This window comes from Tachypleus tridentatus, chromosome 10, assembly GCF_004210375.1.
Source record: "Tachypleus tridentatus isolate NWPU-2018 chromosome 10, ASM421037v1, whole genome shotgun sequence".
NCBI classification, from domain to species: Eukaryota; Metazoa; Arthropoda; class Merostomata; order Xiphosura; family Limulidae; genus Tachypleus; species Tachypleus tridentatus.
Window position 1 is genome coordinate 18,148,549 of NC_134834.1, and position 26,157 is coordinate 18,174,705.

Here is a 26,157-nt window from a genome sequence, read left to right on the forward strand (position 1 = left end):
AATTGGGTTTGATGCTTTACGATCTGTTGAGGAAAACCAAACGGTATGAAAGTCTTAGTTACTGATTTACAGAATTTCTAATTTCCAGAAAGCCAGTTATGAGCATACAATAACATCTTTCCAGGCATGGCCAGGTGGGTTAAGGCGTTCGACTCGTAAACTGAGGGTCGCGGGTTCGAATCCCGGCCGCACCAAACATGTTCGCCCTTTCAGCCGTGGGGGGCGATATAATGTGACGGTCAATCCCACTATTCGTTGGTAAAAGAGTAGCCCAAGAGTTGGCGGTGGGTGGTGATGACCAGTTGTCTTCCCTCTAGCCTTACACTGCTAAATTAGAGATGGCTAGCGCTGATAGCTCTCGTGTAACTTTGCGCGAAAAATAAAAACAAACTAAGAAAAGTTGATTTTTGTGTTTCTCTTATTTATGATATGAGCATATGAAACAAGAGTTATCATTGGTGGATTGGAAAAATGAGTTGAAAGGTAATAGTGAGATACATTTGTGAAATATTATTATTTAAATGAGTCGCTCTTAACGTTAGATAAGCATCTTCCTAAAACTAGACTTATTAAAAACATAAAAGTGAAAAATTGGGATAAAACTCACACGTTTAAGAAGTTCAAATTGTCAGAAAGATCCGAGAACTTCAAGATCTATTGGAAACTTAGGCGTTTACATTAAAAATAATCAGGGATTATGAGAGACAACTCGTCGATAATGTTATGGTTAACAGCGAGGATTGTTTTAAGCAGGTTAAAAGTGAGAAAAATGTTAAAAGTAAGACCGAAGGTTACTAATGGCAACAGTGTTATAGAACACTATACCATGGATCGGTTTTCATATGTCCTCTTCTACATCTACGAAACACAACAAAAATTGATAATGTTACTAGCCATGAAATAATTATATGTGGCTAATTAGTAAAAATAATGAATTAACAATACGTAAGATCCAAAGATCACAAAATAATTTACAAGGGATATAAAAAATAAGTGAAAGATCAGACATGTGTTTTTTATCCTTTTACTGTTTGTACCGCCCCTGAAGTGAGTTTTATCTTACCATTAAATCAGTTTATTTAACATATGTTTACTTTCGTTCTAATATAGAAACAACTGTCTCTTACGTTATCTCATGTTAATTCCAGTACAGAAACAGCTGTCAGTAACGTTATCTCATGTTAATTCCACTACAGAAATAACTGTCTGTTATGTTATCTCATGTTAATTCTACTACAGAAACAACTGTCTGTAACGTTATCTCATGTTAATTCCAGTGCAGAAACAACTGTCTGTAACGTTATCTCATGTTAATTCCAGTGCAGAAACAACTGTCTGTAACGTTTCTCATGTTAATTCCACTACAGAAACAACTGTCAGTAACGTTATCTCATGTTAATACCACTACAGAAACAACTGTCTCTTACGTTATCTCATGTTAATACCACTACAGAAACAACTGTCTCTTACGTTATCTCATGTTAATTCCAGTACAGAAACAACTGTCAGTAACGTTATCTCATGTTAATACCACTACAGAAACAACTGTCTCTTACGTTATCTCATGTTAATTCCAGTACAGAAACAACTGTCTGTAACGTTATCTCATGTTAATACCACTACAGAAACAACTGTCAGTAACTTTATCTCATGTTAATTCCAGTACAGAAACAACTGCCTGTAACGTTATCTCATGTTAATACCACTACAGAAACAACTGTCTGTAACGTTATCTCATGTTAATTCCAGTACAGAAACAACTGTCTGTAACGTTATCTCATGTTAATTCCACTATAGAAAAAACTGTCAGTAACGTTTCTCATGTTAATTCCACTACAAAAACAATTGTCTGTAACGTTATCTCATGTTAATTCTACTACAGAAACAACTGTCAGTAACGTTATCTCATGTTAATTCCAGTACAGAAACAACTGTCTGTAACGTTATCTCATGTTAATTCCACTATAGAAACAACTGTCAGTAACGTTTCTCATGTTAATTCCACTACAAAAACAACTGTCTGTAACGTTATCTCATGTTAATTCCCCTACAGAAATAACTGTCTGTTATGTTATCTCATGTTAATTCTACTACAGAAACAACTGTCAGTAACGTTATCTCATGTTAATTCCAGTACAGAAACAGCTGTCAGTAACGTTATCTCATGTTAATGTCACTACAGAAACAACTGTCTGTTACGTTATCTCATGTTAATTCCGCTACAGAAACAACTGTCAGTAACGTTATCTCATGTTAATTCCAGTACAGAAACAGCTATCAGTAACGTTATCTCATGTTAATTCCAGTACAGAAACAGCTATCAGTAACGTTATCTTATGTTAATTCCATTACAAAAATAACTGTCTGTAACGTTATCTCATGTTAATTCCAGTACAGAAAGACTGTTTGTAACGTTATCTCATGTTAATACCACTACAGAAACAACTGTCTGTAACGTTATCTCATGTTAATACCACTACAGAAACAGCTGTCTGTAACGTTATCTCGTGTTAATATTACTACAAAAACAACTGTCTGTAACGTTATCTCATGTTAATTCCACTACAGAAATAACTGTCTGTTATGTTATCTCATGTTAATTCTACTACAGAAACAACTGTCAGTAACGTTTCTCATGTTAATTCCACTACAAAAACAACTGTCTGTAACGTTATCTCATGTTAATTCCACTACAAAAACAACTGTCTGTAACGTTATCTCATGTTAATTCCACTACAGAAATAACTGTCTGTTATGTTATCTCATGTTAATTCCACTACAGAAACAACTGTCTGTAACGTTATCTCATGTTAATTCCACTACAGAAATAACTGTCTGTTATGTTATCTCATGTTAATTCTACTACAGAAACAACTGTCAGTAACGTTATCTCATGTTAATTTCAGTACAGAAACAGCTGTCAGTAACGTTATCTCATGTTAATGTCACTACAGAAACAGCTGTCAGTAACGTTATCTCATGTTAATGTCACTACAGAAACAACTGTCTGTTACGTTATCTCATGTTAATTCCGCTACAGAAACAACTGTCAGTAACGTTATCTCATGTTAATTCCAGTACAGAAACAGCTATCAGTAACGTTATCTTATGTTAATTCCATTACAAAAATAACTGTCTGTAACGTTATCTCATGTTAATTCCAGTACAGAAAGACTGTCTGTAACGTTATCTCATGTTAATACCACTACAGAAACAACTGTTTGTAACGTTATCTCATGTTAATACCACTACAGAAACAGCTGTCTGTAACGTTATCTCATGTTAATTCTACTACAGAAACAACTGTCAGTAACGTTTCTCATGTTAATTCCACTACAAAAACAACTGTCTGTAACGTTATCTCATGTTAATTCCACTACAGAAATAACTGTCTGTTATGTTATCTCATGTTAATTCCACTACAGAAACAACTGTCAGTAACGTTTCTCATGTTAATTCCACTACAAAAACAACTGTCTGTCACGTTATCTCATGTTAATTCCACTACAGAAATAACTGTCTGTTATGTTATCTCATGTTAATTCTACTACAGAAACAACTGTCAGTAACGTTATCCCATGTTAATTCCAGTACAGAAACAGCTATCAGTAACGTTATCTTATGTTAATTCCATTACAAAAATAACTGTCTGTAACGTTATCTCATGTTAATACCACTACAGAAACAATTGTCTGTAACGTTATCTCATGTTAATACCACTACAGAAACAGCTGTCTGTAACGTTATCTCGTGTTAATATTACTACAAAAACAATTGTCTGTAACGTTATCACATGTTAATTCCACTATAGAAAGAACCTATAAAAATCTTTACTTGTAACTTTCTATTGTAATAAATAAAATAATGACGTAAGATATTATGACATATTTAGGTCAGATTTTCACTCTCTCTTGGCCTTCCCCCAATCTAATCATATATGTCGATTTCCTTTCTCTCTGTACTAGTTTCTAAGGTACAAGGTGGTTGCATAAGTTGTAATAGTTTCTGACAGCTCTATATAGTTCAGTGTAACCAATACGTTTTACTTAAAAGTATGTTGTACAAACCGGTAAGAAACTGAGTTTTAGAGAAACAGTAACTTCATATATTCTCGACATGACTGGGTAACTCCAGATACATGTCACTGTTTTAGTGATGTCCTCTACTAAAAAAAACAAACTGAAAGTTCTCACACGTGAATAAATACTACGAACTTAAAAGTGTTATTTTTCTCTTAGTAAGTAAACAAAAGTATGGTGCTTCCACATTGTTTTTATTTGATTTATTTTTCTATTTTTAACGTCCTGGTAAAAGAAGAACATAATTAGAAATGTTATTGTTGTTTTGTGTTATAAAGGTTTGTGTGGTTGTTTATTTGTTTGTTGTTAAACACAAAGCTACACGATGGGCTATCTCTGCTGTGCCCTCGTGAATACTGAAATATTTTACTTGGAGGATTAAGCCCGCAGACTGTTGAGCCACCTGGAGGCGATAGTAAAAGTTTGTGCTTCTTAGCAAAGACGCATCAGGCTGTATGCTGTGTCCTTCGAGGTGAATCGAGTTCCCTGACTTTAGCGTTGTAAATCTGTAGGCTTACAGCTGTCCCACTGGAGAACAAGTTATCGAAAGCGAGTATAGTGTAGACACTTTTTTTTAATGTATATTTATCATTTTATGTGCGATAAATTATTTTAATGTTCTTTTATATTCTCGTTTAACACACCCTGTGTTATCTGAAGTAAATGGATGTCGAATTACGCAACAAATGGAGAAATAGCTTGCTTAATATGCTCGAAGTAGATATTTTTTGCTAAGCTTAAATCATTGATGAAGCTTCAGTTACGCAACGCATCCATATGGTTGACCTGTATTTACAAATTTGAGAACATTGTCTTGCATGTTCAGATTACTTAATTATTGTTGAACTTACACTGAGGTCTGTAACGTGTAAGAAGATTGCTATTTGGCCTTGGGGGTGAAAGCGCACCGACTACGGCTCCGGAACAGGTTTTGAATTGGAGTTCTTTGTAACAAGTGAACAGAATAGTTCTGACGCGAATTTTTCTCTCTCGTTCTCGAACCAAGGTGGAAAAGAAATGACGTATCTGACGATAATTTTGTGCCTTCTTTCTTTAGTTAAAGTCACCGTCGAAGATGATGGGTTTTTGTCCACAATAGGCCACAATCACACGTTGAATGAAAAACAAGAAACGTCAACTCGTGTTTCCGTTTTCGCAACGGAGAAATTGGAGAAGTTTTCTCGTGATTTCTCTATTTTAACCGAAAGAAACGAGACTGAAAGTGGCCCTTCTTACACAGCTGAGAAAGTCCACAGTTTCGGTGACATTTCAATTTATTCGACTGAAAGAGAGAGACCTAACAGTGACCCAGTTTCGACAAGCGAAGAAAGTCCTCATTCCTCGACTGACCAAGGAGGAGCCGTCAGCGCAACTGAGAAAGTGAAACGTGTTTCGCTTTCTTTAACAACCGCCGAAGGCGAAACGACAAACGTTCTCGTCTCTGCGACGGAGAGAGGGGAAACACGAACCCAGAAACCTGCGATACAGAAACAGTGGAAGAAAACCGAGAAGATATTTAAAGACACAGCCAGGAATATCGTCCGCCGTCTCTTACCTTTCATTATCAGATCTGGATCAGATATAAACATTTCTTCTGCATGTCTTGGAAGTGGATTGAAATTCTTAAACGGAATTCAACGGTTAAAGGAATGGGCCATACGAAGTGAGTTCATCTATAATATAGATCTAAAATAATACTAAACGAGATTATGCAGGCTGTGTTACTAGTAACTGATTTTCGGTTTAGTTTGTTTTGAATTTCGCGCAAAGCTACACGAGGGCTTTCTGCGCTAGCCACCCCTAATTTAGCAGTGTAAGACTAGAGGGAAGGCAGCTAGTCATTACCACCCACCGCCAACTCTTTGGGTACTATTTTACCAACGAATAGTGGGATTGACCGTCACATTATGACGCCCTCACGGCTGAAAGAGCGAACATGTTTGGTGCGAGAGGGATTCGAACCCTCGACCCTCGAATTACGAGTAAAGTTCCTCAACCACCTGGCCATGTCAGGCCCTGATTTTCGGTAGGACACGTTTACCATCATTGAAATAATGTAAGTAAGGTATAGATGGAATGTTAGTATTTTAATGAGACTTTGAAGCTTCCTCATATTAAAATAACGTAGATAAGACGTACATGGAGCATTAATACTAATATTAATTATTAAAGCTTCCTTTGTTAAGTCAGCTTATAAATTTTTATTTATCTATATATATTATACAGATGGTCCCTGACTTACATAATATGTGACTCATGTAACCTTACACTTACGTAAAGAATTCTCATAAAGTCATTGATAAATTGTCGAGTTGCAAAAAGTTGCTACTTTTGTCGCCACGTGGTCATTTCCACAAACTAATGAGTTACCCTTAGGCATACTACCATGTGTTCGCCCCCTCTGGTGTTCGTGGTAATAAACAAACGTGCCCCAAATGAATTGTTCTTCACTTTCTGATAAATTCCTTTTTCTTTATGCATTTGCTGGATATTTTTTATTATTCATACATAACCTAATTAAGCATTGCGTTATGTAAACCAAGGTTGGCATATAAAACCATTAAATCAGCACATATCTCTTCTAGGCCTTTCCGACTTACGTAAAGGTTTTGGAATGTAAGTCTTAGGTAAGTCGGGTACTGACTCCTCCCACTGTTCGGGACCACACTTGGTAGGTGGATTCAATGTGCCCCGGGGGTATATTTGTCTTCATGAGGTATCCCCTAACAAAGGGATTATCAAAGGGAGCTGAAATGTCCTCTAAAGAACATATGGGCATGGTGGAATTTTTAGGTTGTTATAGTTTGTCTTTAGCCCATTTGTGTATTTCAAAACTGTCACACTCTACCACACCCTGAAAGTGTCTTATTTAACGATACAGTAATTTACTGTATTCGAGTTGTTAGCTATCGTCATCTCCAGAAACGACTCCATGTGACTAATATTTAAATATATTTAAAATCGACCAAGAGTTTTTGCGGTGGAAACAGTGGCTCATTGTTATACGTTACGCTGTTTTCAAATTTATAATGGCAGCGAGCAGTTCATGACCCCAAATGACATCATATGAAGTATACAATTTTGAATCAATATCGTACAGGGTGAATTTGAGAATTTCAAAGAAACAAAAGTTTGAAAAAAAATAAGATTTGGGTGATTCATTATTTTTGTTTTGTTTTAAGAGTATCTTGTTACAAAAGGCTTAGTCAATTAAAATTCAAATATGTTGTTTGTCACTGATTTTGAGACGCTGTTATTTGCAATTTAAACTGAAATTCATATTCAAAACCAAGAAAACTATTGTATATCTGTTTTGATAATTTATTTAAAACTCAGTTAACACTCAAGAAACTTGACAAATTTGAATTTATTTTGTCTTAAGGATTTTAACGAATGAAGATTCAATTTACAGTGGTTGATGCTGCAGGAAAACCACCAGGGGGCATTTTGACTGGAACACTCACGGGTTTTGGTTCCTACGACGAATGTGTGAACATTGTTGCAAGTCAAAATCAAAAAGAATTGTTTAGAGGAAGCTATTGTACAGTTGATTTTCGACCATCTTTACCTCCAAAACCAAGATTTTATAGTATTAATGAAAAACTAAAAGGCCTCGAAGAGTTCCAGAAGGACGACGACTCGGTAATATGAATTATTAAATAAAAGTATGGATGTTATGCTATTTTACAGAGTTGGGCATAAAACAAAACTGACAGAGCTAAACAAAGATGTAATAATTTTAAGCCTAAATATCTAATAATTACGTGCTCAACTATCCACCCATCATATCTTTCTTTATTTACTTATTGATATATTAATTTATTTTGTAGAGTTAAAAATGAATCAGATTCTATTTGCTCAGCGTCTTATGGGAGTCGTGTGTTCGACTCCCCACCACTAAATATATTCGCCCTTTTAGCAGTGAGGGCGTTATAATGTACGACCAATCCCCATATTCATTAGCAAAAGAGCAGCCCAAGAGTTGGCGGCGGGTCGTGTTCACTAGCTGCCTTTCCTCTCGTCTATCAGTCCTAAACAAAACTGAATACTTATAGCTCACGAATAAGGCTTTGTTAATCGTAGTGAAGACAGCGTATATAACCCACTATGTTGTTTAACAGCAAACAAAAACATAATTGCTCTAAACGCTTACAGAAAAGTTTAACATTATGTAAACTGAATTAACAAGTCAAAGCAACCTTTAGAACACATTCACCCTTATTCGAGCTTCACTGCAAACCGTTGATTATATATTAAAGTAAAAGGTCAGTGTTAGATACGAGTAAAAAGTGTAGAAACAATATAGGAGTCTTATAATGGAAGCTATCGGTGAACGACATGCAATAACAAATAAGAGATGAAAACTGGAGTGTTTCCCACTATCTCACTAGTAAGTATACGGGCTTATAACACTAAACCCCGGATTGTGTAGCTTTAGGCCTAACAACAAACACACCAAAGAAAGTGAGTAATAGAACACGTGACGTAAATGATGAGAGATTCAAATAACTAAAGTTTATTTACTTAGGTTAGAATTTTTAATCCGTTGCGAAAGGTCGATCTGGTTTGAACTTTACAATTTAGGTGTTCATATTCTCACCATCAGATGTCGCCAGTAGCTAGAACTCTAATTGTCGTGACGTATTTTGTTTGTTTTTTGAATTTTGATTTTGCGCAAAGCTACACGAGGGCTACCTGCACTAGCCTTCCTTAATTTAGCAGTGTAAGACTAGAGGGAAGGCAGCTAGTCATCATCAACCATCACCAATAGTGGGATCGACCGACACATTATAACGCCCTCCACAGCTGAAAGGGCGACCATGTTTGGTGTGACGGGGATTCGAACTCGCGACCGTCGAGCGATCTAGCTACCTGGCAATGCTGAACACAGAATACAAGTGTCAATACGGTCGCGAACATTGACTGGTATCATTTTTCATGTTTCTAATACTTTAGTCTGACAGGAAGAACACCAGGTTTTAAGATGCGAACTGTGGTTTCTTTAAGACGGCTGGAATAAGTATATGTGTTTTTCTTATAGCAAATCTACATTGGCTATCTGGTGAGTCCATTGAGGGGAATTGAACACCTAATTTTAGCGTTGTAAATCCGTAACGTTCAGAATATTAAGTACATTCAAATAGCAAGAGTACGTAAGTCTATAAAACTAAATCAGTACCTTTAATTAACCTTTCAATTCACATTTTCTACACTGTTAAACTGGTTTTATATCCAGTATTCGAAGTGACTGACAAACACACATTCATTTAGTTTCCATAATAGTGTTACATTTTTCTGAATAGAAGTGGACAACTGCATAATACCTATTATAAACTGTAAATCCTAAGACATACCGCTGTACTAGCGTGGGGCTACATACTATCCATTATAAACTATTTAGGCAGTTTTGACATTGCTAAAGTCATGATGTGAACGGATTTCGTAAGAAAGTAAAATCGAAATATTGCTCTACTTTCACAAAGTTGTACTGGTTTAAGCCAGTCCCACCAAGTTGCAGACGAGAGAAGTGACCTTGGTGTTTCTGGAATCTTTATCTTTGAGGTAACCGAACGCTGCTGCACCCTACAGGCTGAAATATAAACTATTGTTTTCTATTGGCAACCGAGTCATTGCACTCTACAAACAGTGAGTAAACCACGAGAGCTTCTACTTGTGGGTGGTCTTTGTTACTTATAAGTCTATCATCTGGTTTGTTGGTCATTCATATCTAAGAATTCTGTTTAATTAGAAGCAATTTTAAGTTAAGTCTTTAACCTGATGAATAGGCTTAACGTGTACTGTCTTTCCGTGAAACGTAGAGTTTTGTTTTACTTTAGAAAAACGAGGCCCAGCAGCTGTACGTGTCTTAACAGAAGCCTACAAAAGTGTTGTTTCACTATCTTATAAAAAGTAACCGTATAAAGAAATGTATTAACACATTATATCTAAATATGTTTTTACTCCCGTCTAGCTCGTGTCGCGCCACTCGTGAAATTTCGTGCTTGTTTCAGACTTAGTCTAATGAATACCTGGGCCCCGGCATAGCCAGGTGGGTTAAGGAGTTCGAATCGTAATCTGGAGGTCGCGGGCTTGAATCCCGATCGCACGAAACATCCTAGCCCTTTCAGACATGGGGGCGTTATAATGTTTTGGTCAATCCATCTATTCGTTAGTAAAAGAGTAGCCCGAGAGTTGGCGGTGCGTAGTGATGACTAGCTGCCTTCCCTCTAGCCTTACACTGCTAAATTGGGGACGGCTAGCGAAGATAGCCCTCATGTAGCTTTGCGCAAAATTCAAAAACAAATAAATAAACTAATGAATAAATACCCTTCCCTAGTGGCACGACGGTATGTCTGTGGACTTACAACGCTAGAAATCGGGTTTCGATACTCTGTGGAGAGCAGAGTCGAGATAGTTAGCCTATTGTGTAGCTTCGTGCTTAATTACAAATAAACAAAAGTCCGGTTAATGAAATTTTAGTACTTATGTTAACAAAGGTTTTAGATTCCAGTCTCTGAAACACAAGAAAACAGATAGTTCAATATAATTTAAGGCAATTTTTAAGTTGAAAATAAAAAGTTGTCCTTTCAATAAAATCGACTTTTTAAAATTACGACGTCTTCAAACTCTCTGTAACAGCATAATGGCAACTATTTGTGTTACGTTTAAGTAAGTTAAACGTAAGTTATTACCCTGATGTAATAACGGCATGATAACGTAATATATGTTACATTTTAAAATTTGTCCTGGTGTTATAATGGGATGATAAGATAAAACGTATTAAGTACAAGGTAGTGAACACACACCTACATAGAGTTAAGTCTAGTGTTTGTACTAGGCTTGGTTTGTTTTCAATTTTGCGCAAAGCTACACGAGGGCTATCTGCGCTAGCCGTCCTCATTTAGCAGTGTAAGACTAGAGGGAAGGCAGCTAGTCGTCATCACCCATCATCAATAGTGGGATCGACCGACAAATTATAACTCCACCACGGCTGAAAGGGCTAGCATGTTTGGTGCGACGGGGACTCGAACCCGCGATCCTCGGATTACTAGTCGAGCCCTTAACCACCTGGCCATGTGGGACTTTTTGTTTTAGTCCTAGGTAATAATGTCAAACGAAGAAAAACAGATAATATATAGAACACATTTTACACGAATCAGTTTGGATTATTTCTGCAATTTGTTTTTAAATTTTAAAATATAATTTTATTTTAAATTTCTACGTGATTTTTAGATCTAGCATTTTTTATGGTAATAATGTAAAGTGAAGGAAACATTATTGCATAAATCAGTATTGTATTTTTATTTTATGGTAACATAGTTTTGTTTGTTTGTTTTGGAATTTCGCACAAAGCTACTCGAGGGCTATCTGTGCTAGCCGTCCCTATTTTAGCAGTGTAAGACTAGAAGGAAGGCAGCTAGTCATCACCACCCACCGCCAACTCTTGTGCTACTCTTTTACCAACGAATAGTGGGATTGACGGTCACGTTATAACGCCCTCACGGCTGAAAGGGCGAGCATGTTTGGCGCGACCGGGATGCGAACCCGCGACCCTCAGATTACGAGTCGCACGCCTTAACAAGCTTGGCTATGCTGGGCCCAGGTAACATGGTTCAGGTATACAGTACCTTGCTGGAAGTATTCACCCCTACCAATAATGTCACATTGTGATGAAATCCAAATAATGCAAACACCTTTTTTAGTGAACTTGTTTGTATTTACAACTCTAGTGATCAAACTTAATTGTTATGTTTGAAGGATGTTGTATGTCACCAAAACCAAAACCTCCAAAGTAAATATATAAATTGAAATTTGCTGATTGCGTAAGTATACAGTCCCCTAAGTTAGCAATCTATGGAAACACCTATAACAACAATTACTGCTGTGAGTACTCTTGGATAAGTCTCTCTGTACAATGGGATGGCATACTTATGATCATTGTTCCTGGCGGAATTGCTCCAATTCAAAAAAGTTCATTGGAAATTGTTAATGGACAATCATTGGATTCAAGTGAGGAATTTAACTGGGGCCACTTTAGGATATTCACTTTCTTCTTTTAAACCACTGTAGTGTGGTTTTGGCCTTGTGCTTGGGTCATTGTCCAGTTGGAATGCGAACTTTCCACCCAGTTTTAGATCCTTGACTGACTCAAGGAGGTTTGCCTCAAGGAATCGAAGGTACTTTGCACCATCAATCATCATCTCAATCTGGACAAGTTCCTGCAGGTGATAAACATCCCATAACACCATGATGTCACCACCATGTTTGAGAGTTGGAAAGGTGTTCACTGGGTGATTATTGTTGGACCAGACGTAACACTTTAAACTTAGAACATAAAACTCACTTTTGTTTCTCTTCTGGTCACAAAACTTTCTGTCACATGTCTGCAGTATCATTTACATCTTGTGTCGTAAACTCCATACTAGATTAAAGTTGACTTTCTTTTCCATTAATTGCTTCTTTCTTTCTACTCGCCCATACAAGTAATGTTTGTGTAGGGGCTAGGATATTGTCCATGTATGATTATTGACTCCTATTTCAGATATGGAACTTTGCACATCTTTAAAAGTCACTGATGGCTTCACAGTTGCGTTCCTAGCCAATTTCCTGTTTATTTGGAAGGGCTGCCTGATCTGGATAGTGACTGTGTGGTATGAAACACATTCCAGTTCTTAATGATGGACTTCACCGTTCTCAAAAGGACAGCCAGTGACTTTGAAATTGTCTTGTAATCTTCTCCCGATCTGTGTTTCTCTAACACTTTATCTCTGATGTGTTTGGAAACCTCCTTGGTTTTTATGGTTGTTTGTTGTATCACTGTAAAAGTTGTGTCTTGAACAGATGTATCGACTCTGAAGTCAAGTTAAACCACTTTGATTGCACACACAAAGACCATTACAATAATTTGATTGCACACACACACAGAGACCATTACAATAATTTGATTGCACACACACAGAGACCATTACAATAATTTGATTGCACACACACAGACCATTACAATAATTTGATTACACACACACAGAGACCATTACAATAATTTGATTGCACACACAGAGAGACCATTACAATAATTTGATTGCACACACACACAGAGACCATTACAATAATTTGATTGCACACACAAAGAGACCATTACAATAATTTGATTGCACACACACAGAGAGTATTACAATAACTTGATTGCACACACAGAGAGACCATTACAATAATTTTGTGACCAAAATAATATTTTGTACCTGAATTTATTTAGAGTTATCGTAGGTAAGGGGCTGAGTACTAAGGCAATCGAGAATAATCCTTTTTTCCTTTTTAAATCTGCCCCCCGCTAGTACAGTGGTATGTCTTCGGATTTACAACGCAAAATCAGGGGTTCGATTTCTGGGCTCAGCAGATAGCCCGACGTGGCTTTGCTATAAGAAAAACACACACACACATTTTTTAAACCTAACACTCAACGTGTTTTTTTAATCTTTTATTCAGTTTGGAGCAGGTTGTGTATGTTCCAAATATAAAGTACATTTTTAATGACTACAAGCTAAGAAGGCAACAAAATTTGAAAATTTTGCCTGAGGGGGTTTATACTTTTGCAAGGCAGTCTAGCTGTCTGTATTTTTGAACTAAGGTAAGACACTCAGTGAGCATCACTCATTGCCACAGGGGATTTGCGTCCTGCTCCTAGAACCGAATAACGTGACTGACTGCTACTCTTATAACGCGCCAATAAGCAAAACGTGCGTAATAGCATCTCACCTGAATAAAATTCCACCTCGATCTACAGTTTAGGGACTATGTAATACACTGCACAACAATTTTTTTTAACAAGTTTTGCTTCCTGAAAAGTTTTTGCTGATCGTGACAGGTACCTGGTGGGTATGTATAAATATAGTTTTGGTTTTGTTTCATCACGTAGGAACTCTGAGAAATACACAGTTAACTGTGTACCGGCAATAACGTATTTAATTGCGTTTATGTTTCTAATACGCTATTAAGTTCAACATAATTAAAAGTGTTTTGCTCCTGATTTTCGTTTGTATTCAATATCCGATGCATCACGTTGCAGTGTCCAACAGTAGTGGGCAAGCACTGACGGATTCCAGTTGTCCTGATATCGTTTTTCCATTGTAGCAATGTTCTGGTGAAACTGAAGATTTCGATGAAACGGTACGTGATGGGCAAATTTGGATGTGATTTTCGTGATCAGCAGCCAAAAATCTATAAGGAACACCCAACAGTGTTCAAGAAGGAAAAACTTTGTTGTGCAGTGATATCAGACCCTCATTACGTGAACATTATAAATATATAATTTGGTTTTAGTGATTATTTATTATTTTAAGAAAACAAGGGTGAGGGGTCCCAGTAGCTCAACGGTACGTTTGCAGGCTTGCGACGCTACAAATCGGGCTTAGATACCCGTGGTGAGCACAGCACAGACACTTAGCTCACTGTGTAGCTTTATGCTCGGTTTATTTGGTTTGTTTAGAATTTCGCGCAAAGCTACACGAAGACTATCTGCGCTAGCCGTCCCTAATTTAGCAGTGCAAGATTAGAAGAAAGGCAGCTAGTTATCACAACCCACCGCCAACTCTTGGGCTACCCTTTTGCCGACGAATAGTGGGATTGACCAACACATTATAATGCCTTCACGGCTGAAAGGGCGAGCATGTTTGGTGTGACGGGGATTCGAACCCATAGCCCTCAGATTACTAGTTGAGTTCCTTGACCATCTGGTCATGCTGGGCAACCTTGAGACAAAATGGCTGAATGATAAAGAACAGTTAAAACTGGACAATTGTTGATAACCAGTAATTACTCAATAAATAAAGATTATAGTCATGTGGTCATAAGAGAGAAATGTTACATTGATAAACTAACGTATTTGAATTTTAGTTTTTTAGTACAGTTGGTGCCGGAAATGCTCAATTTTTCTACTTCCTGTCGTTTCGACTGGGTGTTTGTGTTCCATCAACTTGTCAAAGGCAGGACATTGAAAACATTGCAACTGCAGGTAAGAAAGAGAAAAAAAAGAGTTAATGTTTGTTTTGAATTTCGCGCAAAGCTACACGAGGGCTATCTGCGCTATCCGTTCCTAATTTAGCAGTGTAAGACTAGAGGAGAGGGATGGCAGTTAGTCATCACCACCCACCGCCAACTCTTGGGCTACTCCTTTACCAACGCATAGTTGGATTGGCCGTCACATTATAACGTCCCCACCGCTGAAAGGGCGAGCATGTTTGGTGCGAGTTGGATTCGAACCCGCGATCTTCAGATGACGAGTCGAAATCTTCAACCCACTGGGCCGTGTTGGGGCCCGTAACAGTTCATGAAAATATTGCTTTTTAAAAATAAAAAAACGACTTTTTTTAGGGGCAATGAAGGTTAAAATCTTCATCATTAGTTTCAACCGCATATAAAATATCCCAGTGAATGACTGTGTGAGATAGTGGTTTTCATTATACAGTATTATAAATAATGGGTTCGTCAAAAATAATCCATTACATATTTCAAAAGACGAAATAGATGTTTTGGTAACGTAGACATTTTTATTTTCCATTGTGGGCCCCGGCATGGCCAGGTGGTTAAGGCGCTCGACTCGTAGTCCGAGGGCGTGGGTTCGAATCCCTGTCGCACCAAATATGCTCGTGGGGGCATTATAATGTAACCTCACTATTCGTTGGTAAAAGAGTAGCCCAAGAGTTGGTGGTTGGTGTTGATGACTAGGTGCTTTCCTTCTAATCTTACGCTGATAAATTGCGGACGGCTGGCACTGATTGTCCTCGTCTAGCTTTGCGCGAAATTAAACAAATAAACTTACCATTGCACCAAGAAACTAACAAACAAAAACGTCGTTTTTTTTGTGTGTTTTCACTCTTAACTTGGGAGCACAATTTGGTTGAAAAGAAATTATGAAAATATTCATTTTCCGAGAGTTTCATATTTAAAGACGTGTATTTATTTTTACAAATAGAAGTATTGTTCGTTTTTGAATTTCGCGCAAAACTACGCGAGGGTTATCTGAAAAATCGTCTCTTATTTAGCAGTGTAAGACTAAAGGGAAGGCAGCTTGTCATCACCACCTACCGCCAACTCTTGAGCTACTCTTTTACCAACGAACAGAGGGATTGACCGTAACTTATAACGCACCCACGGCTGAGAGGGCGAACTTATTTGGTGTGACGGGGATTCGAAACCGCGACCCTTAGATTACGAGTCGAGCAACCTAACCACCTGATCATGCCGGGCCTGAAAGAAGGCAAAATTATAAAACTGATTTTACCAATTTACTTACCTCTCCAAACTTTGTACTGGCGTATGTATTCTGCCTTTTTTGTTTACAGTTGGAAAGTATCTTGGACTCCAGGCTTCTGTGTCCAGATGTGAAGTGAAAGAGAAACTGTCGTCAACAACTGGGCAACTTGCCGTGATGTAAGAATTTCGCAAATACTTTTGTAAAACGAGAAGAAGGTATTTAGGCTAATGTACAGAGCATTAGTAAATGAACATTTTACTGTACATGTTTTTCTTGTCAATTTCTTTTAAGTATAATATATATCAAGTTTATAATGTTTCTTTATGTCAAGACTTTGCACGATGTATTTAGAAAATCAAAGTCGTCATAACCCAACGTAAACATAAGTATATGAAATCTAATTTCTTATTAAAATTAAGTGTCAGAGGAAACACGATTATTATAAATCGGAAAGCTTTGTGGTTTTTTAGATCATAATACGTATAAAACTGTTTCAGTTCAAGTCGACGATCAACCGTTTGTGTTCACGTGTACGATTTTTTTTTTTTGTAATTTTACGGTGTAATTCGAGATACAAATTTAAAAAGCAGAGGTCGTTTCTATTATTCTGTTCTAACCGCCAGACAAAGTCATTGTTGTGACAGAAGTTACTGCACGATTGCCTGTTTTCTTATCAGTGATTCAAAATTGTATGTGATGTGATTACGTTTGAATCGTGAGGACCACCCTGGTCTGGTAGCTCAATCCCAAGTGCCCACAACATGACGTTTCGTTTGGGATTATCATTTCCGTTTCGTGAACCGTAATTCAGTTAGATTTTATCGTTAGCAAATAACTTGGTGTAGGCATGTTTGGAATTCTATTGTGTAATATGAGGATGTATTTCTGTTATTATTAGGCTTAAATGTAACTGAAAACGAATTTTAATTATCCTTTTCTAGAGCAGTCCTTGGTGTCTTCGCTGCTTTATTAATAACAGGTACCATCATTGAATTATTCTACAAATTGTGGAAAGACCAGTCCGTTCAGAAACAAGGTACGATTTGTTTCAAATGTTTTACAAAATGTGTGGTTGCAACAATCCCGAGTTTATATATTTTTTCATTTGCAGCGCCATCTACATTTGTATTAAAATAATATTTAAAGATACGCAGTGTTACCAAGTCTTGTTGATTTATATAGCTTCGGATTTGTAATTGTCAAACTCTCTATCGTTTGCAATTACTAAACATCGCAAAGTTTTTTATATAGAATTTATTTACTTTTATTAAAACCATGCAATTAACATAGCGTTTGATGGATTGCCAAGTTCCAAGAACATGCTATGCAATATGATTTGGTTACCATTTTGTGGCGAGTGCAAAAAATCACCTCTCAAACTACATGTCAGTGTAAGTTTATGTTCAGCCACAACTCAAATAGGCTGGAGTTGAAATGCTGTTATAAACTAGTAAATATAATTTATTTTAGCTTATTTGTATTTCACAATTAAAACTTCCAATTAATTACAAATAATGATTTTTGCTAAATGTTGTTTGTTTCTTGTTTACCGAAAAGATACACAAGGGGCCATCTGTACTCTGCTCTCCACAGATATTGAAATTCGGTTTTTTGTCTTATAAGCCTACAGACTGATCTCTGTGCCATAGGGGTTAATTGTAGCAAACCAAACCCGAAGTCAAAGTTCCAAATATCCATGTTTCAGTCCCTTTTTCTCTCTAACATATGACCTTCTCACCCGGAAACAAATTGATGTAAGTTCTGGGTTGTCAAAGTTACTCTCGACCCACAAATGGATCAGTATTTCTTTATTTTTGATATATTTTATTCTATGGTTACTTAACCGCTTAGGCCCAGCATGGCCAAGTGGTTAAGGCACTCGACTCGTAATCTGAGGGTCGCGGGTTCGAATTTCCATCGCACTAAACATGCTCTCTCTTTCAGCCGTGGGGGCATTATAATGTGACGGTCAATCCTAATATTTGTTGGTAAAAGAGTAGCTTAAGAGTTGGCGGTGGGTGGTGATGACTAACTGCCTTCCCTCTAGTCTTACACTACTAAATTAGGGGCAGATAGCCTTCGAGTAGCTTTGCGCGAAACTCAAACACAAACAAAGAAATTTAACCGTTTTCCTATTTTACAAACTAGCTTATGGCTTCTAGATGTTTTAATAATTATACGTATATTTCAGACTACGCTAGATGAATGACGTTTAAAGTCGGATAAAAACATGTACACTTAATTTATCATAACTTCTACTTACTAACAGGAAATGTATTAATTAACCAACAGGAAATGTATTGATTAACTAACAAAAATGTATTGATTAACTAACAGGAAATGTATTGATTAACTAACAGGAAATGTATTGATTAACTAACAGGAAATGTATTAATTGACTAACAGGAAATGTATTGATTAACTAACAGGAAATGCATTAATTAAGTAACAGGAAATGTATTAATTAACTAATAGGAAATGTAATAATTAACTAACAGAAAATATATTGATTAACTAATAGGAAATGTATTGATTAACTAACAGGAAATGTATTAATTAACTACCAGGAAATGTATTGATTACTTCCTTCAACAAAAGTGTTCAGAAGGTAAAGGGATTTTATTACTCCCTGTAGATCAATCAAAGAAATACAAATACCATTTCTTTCTCAACAATCTCGTGTAATATAAGTAAGTTCCCTTAGCTATTGATTTCATCCAACTGTTATTGATTTTATTGACACTAGAAATGCAATCATTACAGGTTTAGCTGTACAGCTGGTGTCTACTTTCTCCATATACACCAACACCAAGAATCTCTTTAATGCAAAGTCTTCTGCAGAATATTTACGTGCTCTGCATGGCTTAAAATTCTTCAGTATGAATTGGATCATTTTGGGACACACCTACCTATTTGTGAACTTCCAAGCCCTTCGTAAGTGTATATTCATTGTGAAAGAACACTTCAAAGTTTTAATAAACAAATATATCGATTGGTGTTTACAATTCAATGTGCTGGATGGTGTTTGCCATTTAATATACCGGATATCTTTGTAATTGTTTTCTTAGGTAATCTCAAGAAAAGCACGAGATTTGCAAGTGACTTCGCCTTTCAAGCGATATCGAACGGTTTTGTTTCGGTAGACACGTTTTTCTTTGTGAGGTAAGACAAACACAAATAAAAAAAAAACGTTTCAACACTGAACACGTTCACCGTGTGAAAGAACATAGTACTGACATCTTATAAAATTATCAATGTAACCTCACGAGCTTTCCCCTCATTGGCTCGTCAGTGTCGTCTGCCACAATGTTATCTCTTCATATATACGAATATACTCTTTGATAGTTAGCCTTAAAATGTTATTTTTGTATAAAGAAATAACGTGACCATCTTAACAATTGTTTACTGTAAAAGATTAAGCGTAAACTTACACAGGAAATGAACCATTACATCAATTGTTTATTTCTAACCTGACAAATTCTCAGAAAAAGGGTATTTGAACATTTAAGATATGAATGAATCTAAAATATAAGTGGGTTTAAAGTATTCGCAAGTTCAAGATATTAGTTATTTAAAATACTAATAGATTTAAATTATCGATGAATTCTAAAGCTTGGTGGAATAAATGCAATGTTAAGCTAGCATCAAAAGAATCATTATAAATAGTTGTTTGATATGAATCCATATTCATTGTCTCGGACATCTTAAATAAATAACCTTGTTTATTTATTTGTGTACTGTTGGATCGTTTAAACGAGGCTTAGCAATTGAGAATAGAATGACAGTAATTAGAAAATGCCAGTCTGTCTCATTTTATTAATGTTCCTCACAAATAGCGGGTAAAAGTTTTAAATTTATATGTGCAATTTTATTTTATTTTTATATTCAATAAAGGCTCCTTGAAATACCTAAATATATTGTTGTTTCACACACAATTTATAGCTTTGAAATGAACTGTTGTTCTAATCTATAGTGAAGATAATATGCTGTAATAAGTCAGGTTAATGTTTTGTGATTCTCAGGATCTCGTTTGTAGATTTAAAAGGGATTTGGATTCAATTTTCAACTTAAATAGAAATCTTTTTAACTTAACTTTTCAAAGATCCAACTCAGAAAAGTTTCGTTCGTTTTAAATAACAAACTGCTAAACCATTCTATTCTCCTTTGTTATTATGTGTCAAAAGTTAAATTGGAGATTATTTAAATACAGTAACATATATTTTCTGATATTCCTATTTTGAACACATACTCAGATGGCTTACTTTAGATACATGTGATCCATACAAAATACTGTATCCATCCATTGACTTACTTCCGGTACTCGTCACCTGTATAAAATACTGTATCAATCTATTGACTTACTTCCGATACTCGTCACCTGTATAAAACACTGTATCCATCTATTGACTTACTTCCGGTACTCGTCACCTGTATAAAATACTGTATCCATCTATTGACTTACTTCCGATACTCGTCACCTGTATAAAATACTGTATCCATCTATTGACTTACTTCCGGTATACTCGTCACCTGTATAAAATACTGTATCAATCTATTGACTTACTTCCGGTATACTCGTCACCTGTATAAAATACTGTATCAATCTATTGACTTACTTCCGATACTCGTCACCTGTATAAAATACTGTATCCATCTATTGACTTACTTCCGATACTCGTCACCTGTATAAAATTCTGTATCCATCTATTGACTTACTTCCGATACTCGTCACCTGTATAAAATTCTGTATCCATCCATTGACTTACTTCCGGTACTCGTCACCTGTATAAAATACTGTATCAATCTATTGACTTACTTCCGATACTCGTCACCTGTATAAAATTCTATATCCATCTATTGACTTACTTCCGGTATACTCGTCACCTGTATAAAATTCTGTATCCATCCATTGACTTACTTCCGGTACTCGTCACCTGTATAAAATACTGTATCAATCTATTGACTTACTTCCGATACTCGTCACCTGTATAAAATTCTATATCCATCTATTGACTTACTTCCGGTATACTCGTCACCTGTATAAAATACTGTATCCATCTATTGACTTACTTCCGGTATACTCGTCACCTGTATAAAATACTGTATCCATCTATTGACTTACTTCCGGTATACTCGTCACCTGTATAAAATACTGTATCCATCTATTGACTTACTTCCGATACTCGTCACCTGTATAAAATACTGTATCCATCTATTGACTTACTTCCGGTATACTCGTCACCTGTATAAAATACTGTATCCATCTATTGACTTACTTCCGGTATACTCGTCACCTGTATAAAATACTGTATCAATCTATTGACTTACTTCCGGTATACTCGTCACCTGTATAAAATACTGTATCCATCTATTGACTTACTTCCGATACTCGTCACCTGTATAAAATACTGTATCCATCTATTGACTTACTTCCGGTATACTCGTCACCTGTATAAAATACTGTATCCATCTATTGACTTACTTCCGGTATACTCGTCACCTGTATAAAATACTGTATCAATCTATTGACTTACTTCCGGTATACTCGTCACCTGTATAAAATACTGTATCCATTGATTTAACTTGTTTCTTTTCAGCGGTTTTCTCGTGATTTACACAACGATGGAAAGTGTGAAGAAGTACAATGGACGATTCAATGTTTTGGTGTTTGTTTTACACCGCTATTTTCGGTGAGTATAATACTTTATCAGCAACGTCCGAGTACCACAAGGAACTTAGCCATTTTAAAAGGTTGTTTTTATTAACATCTACAGTAGAAACCCTTTACAACATGATGCCTAAGTAAGTTAATGTACGATGTAACTTAATGTAAATCTTTGTACGAGATTTTTGCCAACATACTCCTTTCAATGTATCAGCTCTCAGAGAAAAGGAGTTCCTTCTATCACTATCCAATAATCTGATGTTCGCATGAAATAACTTTATTTTTTACCACTTATACCAACTGATATTAACTAGCAGAAACGCCCCCTATGGACATAATTTTGTACTATTAATATTAGTATTGATACCTCATTGGAAAAAGTAAAGTTTTCTAAAAACGGACTTTTTCTGGCAATTATTGCACCTGAAAAGTGTTCGGATTGCGTTCTTTGGTCATACGTAATTTTTTGCATCAAAATAATTCAATGTGCAGAGCTCAAAGTGTTCACAAACTTTACTGACACAAACTATAATGTTTTTGTACACATTAAAAGTGGTACCGTTCATTGAAAAAGTAATATACTTTTAGCAACTTCAGTTTCTCAGTACCACGTTTAAAAATCACATCAGTGAAGATATAATGAAACTTCACGTTCAGTCCTAGTTGTGTTATTGTTATGAAGAGAGTACGTTTAATTAAAATGTGTTCTGTTATAAAAAAACGTGTCATTGGACATATCACAGTTATTTTTCTCGAAAACCCAAAGTGTGAATTTTTTTATAGATTTGTGTTTGTTTTAGCATGTAATAGATGGCGCCACAATGCATTATTATTTCGTTCCCAACCTGGATAAAGCATATTCTTGTTTTAGAACACATTATCTTACGTAAATCCATATGACAATTTCATTTTAAGAGGCTCTGCTCTAACATTTACATAAGTTTATTTTATTAATGTATTCAACTATAATTTATTCGTCATTAATATACATACATATATGTTCTGTGTGTTTACTTTATTAGGATTATTCAGTTTTAACGAATTATTTACGACTTGATAAATAGTGTTCGTGCCTTTCTCCTACACTTTACGTTAAACATAACCAATTATTGCATATTTAAAAGGCTGTTGTGGTTATTTATGTTTAATATTTGTTTTTGATTAATTAGCTGTAAAAACAAAGTAACACTTCTGAGGTTATTCCATTTTCTCTCACCTAGAAGTGCGATATTTTAAAATGTATTTTATTTTTATACATTACTGACGATTAAGCAAACACGTATAACTATTATTGTTATCACTGACACAGTAAGAAATCGCTAGCATGCGAGAAGGATGTGGATTGGTGGTATGTGTGTGCTCTGTAAATCAGAAGATTCATGGTTCATGGTCCGTTGTCTTAAAAGCGCGCTCTATATTTTTCAGCCATGGACGAACTACAAAAGTGACAAACATAAGTTGCTTAAGAGTTTGTACTGTTCACTAGGTGTCTTCTCTCTTGCCTATCAGCTACAAAGTTACGCAATAATTTTCTACAAACATTATGAAAACATACAGATATAGCGGCCCTATATGGCCGTGGGGGCATTATAATGTGACGGTCAATCCTAATATTTGTTGGTAAAAGACTAGCCCAAGAGTTGGCGGTGGGCGGTGATGAGTAGCTGCCTTCCCTCTAGTCTTACACTGCTAAATTAGGGACAGCTAGCGCAGATAGTCCTCGTGTAGCTTTGCTTTGAATTAAAAACAAACCAAGGATTTAGCAGGAATTGTTCTCTTGTTTTTACAAGAGTTAATTTTAGCTTTAGAACTTTCTGAACCACTCGAAAGAAAATAACTGTGGTGAATTCAAAGCTGATTTTGCGAAAAACAGGAAAAGATTTGGACACTAGATTTTTGTCGTACGTTTTAGCAGTACGGATAATCTTAGTTGTATAAACCAACGAATAAAAATTTTATCTGTGTAATTTTTGCATTCCTGGTAACTGCCAAAAAAAGAATATAAAACCGATCGAACTGATAGCTGGCTCGCGAACTGCCGATTTTTAAACAATTTGTTCCACAGATGAGTAGTTGTTAACCCTATTTTAGCTATTTACCCATTTATATTTTTTTTACCTCTTATTTTCCAGTTTGACCCCAACTCTCCTGATGATATCGTCTTTGGTTTTCCTTCTTCCTTTACTAGGCTCCGGGCCTATTTGGCACGAGACACTGGATCCCCTGGTGGAGGGATGTAGAAACTGGTGGTGGACGAATGCTCTTCTTTTAAATAATTTTATAGGGGAAGTGCACCAGAAGGTAGGATCATTTTATTTTTGAGTTAAATACACTTGATTTATAAACGTGTCCATCAGTTGAGTACGGGCCTACTGAGTGAGCACCATATGAGTCTGATCTATGAGTCAGTTAGTCTGATGAATATGCAGTCGTTCGTGAACCGTGTTTATGTGTATTTACGTTTATTTATAAAATGAAGACTAATTTAAATTGTCCAATGAATGACAAATAAAATTTCTTAAATGCTCTCTCTTGCGCTGGATAATTTAACTCGTCAGTAACTTGAGTAAAATATAAAGAAGGTTGGTTGGTTTTGCATTTCGCGCAAAGCTACACGAGGGCTATCTGCGCTAGCCGTCCCTACTTTGGCAGTATAAGACTAGAGGGAAGGCAGCTAGTCATTACTACTCACCACTAATTCTTGGGCTAGTCTTATACCAACGAATAGTGGGATTGATCGTTACATTATAACGCCCCCATGGTTGAATTGGCGAGCATGTTTGGTGTGACGGGGATTCGAACCCGCGATCTTCGGATTACGAGTCGAGTGCCTTGACCGCCTGCTATCCAAAGAAGAACTCTTAAGTAATATACGTAGCTCTGTACAGCCTATGGCTCCACGTCATCAACAACTAGAAAATAATGTTTGCGATTTTCTATTAAAACCAAATGAATTTTGCTTGTGGGGAAACAAAAGAAAAAAATTAAAACACTTGTGCGGCTGAGCTGTTTGTTCGTTCCAATAGAAACGCGCCCTCAGATGGGGTAATAGTAAGTCTACTTATTACAGAGTTAAAATTCGGGAATCAGTTCCCAGTGGTGGAAACAGCATATATTCCAATAGAAGCGACGCCTTCGTTGATGGTAAAATATCAGTAAATCCAGTGAAAAAATCCCAACTTCATATCATGGAGAGTAAACTTACGCAGTGTGGTAACTTTCAACATCTAAATACAATTTAATTTTTTATAAAATAAAGTTCTGTAGTGACAAGCTGTTAGAATCCATCATAAACCCGGCTGTCTGTGAGGTAGAATACTGGGTTTATTGTAGTTCGTGTTTCGTTTTATTGGGGATTCAATGTGGTTACGAAAGTTAAATCCCTGAATGTTCAGCGAGTGCCTTTATTCGAATTTATTTTCACGACTCTGACTTTCGTTGACAAAATTAATGACGAAACGTCAATATAGCCAGCCAAGAGTGACTTAAGGTAGATTTAAACATTTTTCGACATTTGATGACAAAAATAGACCTTTATTGTTCCTCTGTTGTTTTTATACCCAAACTATCTGGTATGTTTATTCGGACTTACGAAGTTTAATTTTTTCTTCAAGAGGACTAGTGCTGACAGTACTCTGCACGAAATTCAAATCAAAATCCAAAGATCTAACTTCTGCGCGATTTTATTTGAAATTGTTGCCCACTTCCTAGAAAAATATCCATCTACTAAGCTCTCACCCGATTGATTTTAAAATATCCATCTACTAAGCTCTCGCCCGATTGATTTTAAAATATCCATCTACTTAGCTCTCGCCCTATTGATTTTAAAATATCCATCTACTAAGCTCTCGCCCTATTGATTTTAGGCCCTGCATGGCCAGGTGGGTTAAGGCACTCGACTCGGAATCCGAGGGTCGCGGGTTCGAATCCCGGTTACACCAAACATGCTCGCCCTTTCAGCCGTGGGGGCGTTATAATGTGACGGTCAACCCACTATTCGTTGGTAAAAGAGTAGCCCAAGATTTGGCAGTGGGTGGTGATGACTAGCTGCCTTCCCTCTAGTCTTACACTGCTAAATTAGGGACGACTAGCGCAGATAGCCCTCGTGTAGCTTTGCGGAAAATTCTAAACAAAGACACAATTTAATCTCGAAAGACCGGTTT

The 26,157-nt window shown here is 36.4% G+C and overlaps 1 protein-coding gene across 1 annotated transcript in view; it reads left to right on the forward strand.

The window, feature by feature from the left end:
- The first annotated feature begins 4,554 nt into the window (after positions 1–4,554).
- The window catches only part of LOC143228824 (nose resistant to fluoxetine protein 6-like), a 29,581-nt gene continuing 7,978 nt past the window's right edge, over positions 4,555–26,157 (forward strand). The window contains exons 1-9 of the mRNA XM_076460200.1: positions 4,555–5,742; positions 7,492–7,721; positions 14,970–15,087; positions 16,418–16,505; positions 17,271–17,365; positions 19,093–19,263; positions 19,398–19,491; positions 21,927–22,019; positions 24,127–24,295. Coding sequence (XP_076316315.1) covers positions 5,097–5,742; positions 7,492–7,721; positions 14,970–15,087; positions 16,418–16,505; positions 17,271–17,365; positions 19,093–19,263; positions 19,398–19,491; positions 21,927–22,019; positions 24,127–24,295 — 1,704 coding nt within the window. The 5' untranslated portion in view covers positions 4,555–5,096. The remainder of the gene's footprint in view (positions 5,743–7,491; positions 7,722–14,969; positions 15,088–16,417; positions 16,506–17,270; positions 17,366–19,092; positions 19,264–19,397; positions 19,492–21,926; positions 22,020–24,126; positions 24,296–26,157) is intronic.